This window comes from Grammomys surdaster, unplaced genomic scaffold, assembly GCF_004785775.1.
Source record: "Grammomys surdaster isolate TR1022 unplaced genomic scaffold, NIH_TR_1.0 173, whole genome shotgun sequence".
Taxonomy (NCBI): Eukaryota; Metazoa; Chordata; class Mammalia; order Rodentia; family Muridae; genus Grammomys; species Grammomys surdaster.
The window spans coordinates 3,498,251-3,503,860 of NW_021604621.1; the positions used below are offsets into that span (position 1 = coordinate 3,498,251).

At 47.2% G+C, this 5,610-nt stretch overlaps 1 protein-coding gene across 1 annotated transcript; it reads left to right on the top strand.

The window, feature by feature from the left end:
* The first annotated feature begins 542 nt into the window (after nt 1–542).
* Nucleotides 543–5,214, top strand: Rtl9 (retrotransposon Gag like 9). Its single transcript, XM_028767450.1, has 2 exons — nt 543–4,529; nt 5,060–5,214. The coding sequence occupies exons 1-2, from the start codon at nt 543–545 to the stop codon at nt 5,174–5,176; spliced, it is 4,104 nt and encodes a 1,367-aa protein (XP_028623283.1). The 3' UTR covers nt 5,177–5,214.
* The last annotated feature ends 396 nt before the right edge of the window (nt 5,215–5,610 follow it).

Genomic DNA, 5,610 nt, shown 5'->3' on the forward strand with positions numbered 1-5,610 from the left:
TTGACATTAATGAGTAACATATTAGTAAAATCTGGGTTAATCCTTTGGTAGGATTCAATAACCATTAGGAACTAATAATTATCATGATCCCTGCCTACCAGTACCTAGGTTGACTTGATTTAGAACATAGGCAAAGAACTTGAACTTCTTGTAATTGGCCAGAAGGTGGTGCTGCTGACTCATTTGATACAGGCCTTCCCTGGCTCTGGACCTCGCTATTGGCATTTGTAAATATGGAAGCTGTGCTGTGTAACCGGGTACAGGCTGGTTTTAAAAAGGACAGAGGTTGGAGAGATAGTTGCTTCAGCTTTGGGGATATCTGTTGCTATATAGTTTCTTCAAACTGCTAGACCCACCTTCAAAGCCATATATACATATATGACAACTCATGAAAACAGAACTCTATGAATCATTGGAATATATTTCTGAAATTGGCTTTTGACCTTTAAACTTTTCTCTTGTTTACAGATTTCATTGATTTGTGGATTTCATCAGTGCCTCTAATGTCAACACATTAGAGTCTACAACCCTGCCCAGTAGCCATGGCAGATATGTCAATACATTCATTACGATTCAACAATATGATGAAGGAGGAAAATAGTGACCCTCAAAATAGGGGGGCAACTTTCTCTAGATCAATGACAGAGACCAGAGCGGAGGTTCAAATCCTGCATTCACAGTTGCAGTTGCCTATTGTCTCAACTTCAGCTTCAGATCTCGAAGGGACATCAACACAGATGATGACATCGCCAGCCTTTGACAGTCTGTCCACACCTCTCATGGGAGCATCACACTCTGGGACATTGTCCCCACCACTGATGTCAGCCTCAGACTCTGGGACACTTTCCCCACTGCTAATGCCAGCCTCAGATTCGGGAACACTGTCCCCACTTCTAATGCCAGTCTCAGACTCTGGAACACTGTCTCCACTGCTAATGCCAGCCTCAGATTCAGGAACACTGTCCCCACTATTGTCTACTTCAGACTATGGGTTAATGTCCCCAGGGATGATGTCAATTCCTGACTTTGGGACAATGTCAACATCACTAATGGCAGCCCCAGATTCTGCAGAGATATCACCATTGGCGATGCCAATTCCGTCCTCTGGAGTGATATCTGCACCTATAATGAGCACTCCATCCTCTGAGGCATCGTTAATGCTAGGATCAGATCCTGGTGAGATATCCCCACTCCTGATTCCAGATATGAATCCTGGAGTGACATCCACACCACCAATGACAGCTCCAGGCTCAGAAGCAATGTCCCCATTGCAAATTACAGATGAGGACACAGAAGCAATGTCCAAAGTGCTGATGACTGCTCTAGCTTCTGGAGAGATATCATCACTGCTAATGTCAGGCACAGACTCTGAAGTGTTATCTTCTCTGATAATGTCAGCCCTAGCTTCTGGAGAAACATCAACCCAGCCAACAAATCCTCAAGACTCTGAAGGGATACCCACTGCGCTCATGTCAAACTCGGACTCTGGAGTCATGTCTTCACTGCCAATGCCAGTTTCTGGCTCTGGTGCAATGCCTGCACCACTCCTGTCAATCCCGGATGCTGGAGAAATAGCCACTTTACCAAAGCCAATCCCAGATGCTGAGTCAATGTCCCCACTGTTAATGACAGCCCTCACCTCTACAGTGATGCCCAGTCAACTGATGTCAGCATCTGGTTCTGGAGTGATGTCCCCAGATACAACACAAAATATCAACTCTGAGGTCATGTCTGCTCCACCAATAAGAGGTGCAGCCACTGGATTGATGTCCACACTACCCGTGAGAGCTTCTGATACAACGGCAACACCAATACAGCTAATGAGAGTCCCTGCCTCTGGAAATATGTCTACATCACAAAAGACAGTTCCAGTCTCTGGATCAATGTCCACTCCATTGATGGCTGCCTCAAGCTCTGGAGCAATGCTCACAGAACAAATGTCAAGAACAGCCTCAAGTATGATGTCTACACATTTAACAATGCCCCAAACACCTGGAACGATGCCCATAGGTTTTATGAAGGCCACATCAAATGGAGCCGTTTCTGCACAGCAAATGAGATGTTCAGCTTCTGGGATGATGTCTACACAGCCAGTTATAGCTACAGCCTCTGAAATAATGCCTGTGTCACAATCAACAGTCCCAACCTCTGGGTCAGTATCCACACAGAAAACTCGAGCTCCTATCTCTGGACCAATGTCTACAACACAAATAAGAACCACAGCCTCAGGGTTGACATCTACACCACAAATGAGAGCCGCAGCCTCTGGAACAGTGTCTATCCCACTAATGACAGCCAAAACCTCTGGATCAGCATCCACACCGTTAATGAGAGACACAGCCTCAGGAGTGATATCCGTGCCACAGATGAGAGCTCCAGGCTCTGGAGCATTGTCCAAGCCACTAATGACATCCAAAGCTTCTGGAATGTTCATGCAGCAAATGACAACTGCAGCTTTTGGAGCAATGCCTACATCATTAATGCGAGACACAGCTTCTGGGGGTCTGTCCATGCCACAGATGACAGATACAGCCTCAGGAGGAATGTCTACACTGCTAACAAGAGCCACAGCTTCTGGAGCAACGTCTACATCACAGATGACAGCCACCACCTCTGGAGTCATGTCCATGCCTCAAACAAGACTCTCAGGTCCTGGAGCAACATCCATATCACTAATGAGAGCCACAGTCTCTGAGAAGATGCCTAGTCAGCCCAGGATCATTCAAGATTCTGGAGGGGTGTCCACACCGCTCATGAGACCTGTTACCTTAGGAGGGATGCAAATGAGATCCCAGGGTGCTGGAACAATGTCCACACCCCTATTGAGAGCCTCGGACTCATCAGAGATGTCTATATTGCTCACAAAAGCCCCATCTTCTGGAGAGCAGCCTTTGCTATTAATAAGACCTACAGCTTCTGGAGAGATAGATCCACCTCCGAGAACTCCAGTTTATGGGACAATATCTGCTTCACACATGACAACCACAGCCTCAGGAATGATGACCATGCCACCGTTGAAGGCTTCTGTCCCTGCATCAGAATCAACAACTCTCCTGAGACCCACAGATTCAGGAGTGATGTCCATACCACTGATGCGAACACCAGCTTCTAGAGCAAAGTCCAGACCACAAATGATGGCCACAGCTTGTGGAGACATGTGCCCACTCCCAGTGCAAGGTCCAGCCACCGCAGGGATCTCTCCATCACCAGTCAGATCACCAGCCTCTTCGACTGTGTCTACACCACTTAGGAGCCCCTCTGATGGAGCTGTGACTGCAGAGTTAGAGAGAGTTCTAGGCCCTGCACAATTGGCAGCTATGACCTCGGGAGAGATGTCCAAGCCACTGATGAGGGCTTCAGCCCCTGGAACCATGCCCATGTCTTTGATGTCCCCCATGACTTCTGGAGAGATGTCTATGCCACTAATGAAAACCATGCCTTCTGGGAAAATGTCAACTCTACAAACCAAAGTCATGAGCTCTAGAGCTACATCCTTACCACAGCCAATAAATACAGCGTCTGGGGGAGTAGCTAATCCCCCACTGAGAGCCCCAGCCTCTGGAGCAGTGTCTACACCACTTATGAGAGTCTCGGGCTCAGGAATGATGTCCACGCCACTATTGAGGGCTACAGCCTCAGGTGGAATGTCCGTGCCACAGATGGCAGCTCCAACCTCTGGAGATATGTCCTCACCATTAATGAGGGCCCCAGCACCTGGAATAATGTCCACTCCACAAACAGCCTTTGGAATGACACCCACTCTGAATGTCAAAACCACAGACTCGGGAGAGGCATCTACCTCTCACACCAGAGTCACAGCCCCTGGATCAAAGAGCACACCGCACATGACCAGCACAGCCCCTGAAATGAAGACCCCACCACCAAAGGAAGTGCCGTCCTTTGGTATGTTGACCCCAGCACTCTGTTACCTCTTAGAAGAGCAAGAAGCAGCCCGGGGCTCATCCTCTGTGGAGGAAGATGCAGAGGAGATTGATGAGGAGAAACAAATGAAGGCGTTTTTAGATGATTCTGAGAAAATGGCATTTCTGGTGTCTCTTCATCTAGGGGCAGCAGAGAGGTGGTCAGTCTTGCAGATGGAGGTAGGAAATCCCATCTCCAGTGAAAATAAAGCTTTCTTGAGAAGATCGCAGGGCTTATATGACTCCCTGTCTGAGATAGACATCCTGAGTGCTGTTCTTTGCCATCCGAAGCAGGGCAAAAAGTCAGTAAGGCAGTATGCCACTGACTTCCTGCTGCTGGCCCGACATTTGTCTTGGTCTGATGCCATTCTACGGACCAGGTTTCTGGAAGGACTCTCAGAAGCTGTTACCACCAAAATGGGCCGTATCTTCCTAAAGGTGGCCGGCAGCCTAAAGGAGCTGATAGATAGGTCTCTGTACACTGAGTGCCAGCTGGCTGAAGAGAGGGATTCCTCAGGCAACTCAAGCCGAGTTGTGCCAACATCCTGTAAGCGGAACAATGAGGAGGCCATGGAGAATGAACTGGGCTCTCAGCAGCAGACTGAGGAGGTAACCAGGGGGATATATGCTCATGGTTTCTAAGTAGAAAAGTGAGGAAGTAGTGATGAGGGGTTAACACCCATAGTTTTTCAAGTAGAGTTAAGGAAGAGGCAAGAAGAAGGTACTGAGTTCCTAGATCATAAGAGTCCAGTGTGGGATTCTACCAGTAAGTATGGGTATGAAGTTATTTTGCTTCTATTAGCCATTTTCAGAAACAATGTCTGATTCAGGGTACTGAAGGAGCTTCAGGTCATATGGAAACAGTAGACTCAATCGCAACTCTCTGTTTATTGCAAATCCAGTTCTAAGACAGAGAGAGATTCTTCTTTTATAGACTGAGTTCTACTTATAGTCACATGTGTTGTAGAAGCGAAGCACAAGGAGACTTAATTAGCACTTGGCCACACTTTTTACACAGCTGATAAATTACCCAGTTTTTTTTTTTTTTACTTCGTTGCTTACTGAACTTAATCAGATACATGTCTTTGGTCATAGGAAGTATACACTTCTTATTTATGCCTTTCCCCCCTTTCTTACAGCACCAGCACGTTCCCAAACGCTGTTACTACTTGAAAGAACATGGAGATCCCCAGGAAAGTCTTCATGACCACCTTCGGCAGAGTGCAGGCCTTCCAAAGACCCCTACTAACAAGTAGTACTCCTTGGAGTCTTATGTGATTTCTGATTTGGCTGCTAACTTGAGGACTGGTTCCTGGACCCATTCCATTCAACTACATCATAAAAACTTGTTGCCTTCACCCTCCAGCCTTCCCCTCCAGGCACATCCCACTTTATCTCCCTTTTGGTTGCCTTGACATTTTCTTTCACCTACATGCCTGTGACCTGCCCTGACAATCAGTGTGGACAATATGAATGTATGGTGTATGAGGTTCTGAACTCCCATCATGATCATTAAGGCCAGTTCCAATTCTTGGTCTAGGGAGAAGTCTAGGCAGGAGAACTCATGCCCTACCTCAAAACACCTTAGAGTGTCTTGCCATGTGTCATCAGGCAAACTTGAGGAAACCCTGGTACTATTCCATCTGGCAGGGGAGCCTATAAAGAGAGAGATACCCACTCCTATACCATC

What these genes read in the sequence shown, in the direction of transcription:
- Rtl9 (XM_028767450.1), top strand. Translation starts at nt 543, where the DNA reads ATGGCAGATATGTCAATACATTCATTACGATTCAACAATATGATGAAG. An exon ending in CTCAGCAGCAGACTGAGGAG is followed by an intron (nt 4,530 to 5,059) that starts GTAACCAGGGGG and finishes CCTTTCTTACAG; the next exon opens with CACCAGCACGTTCCCAAACG.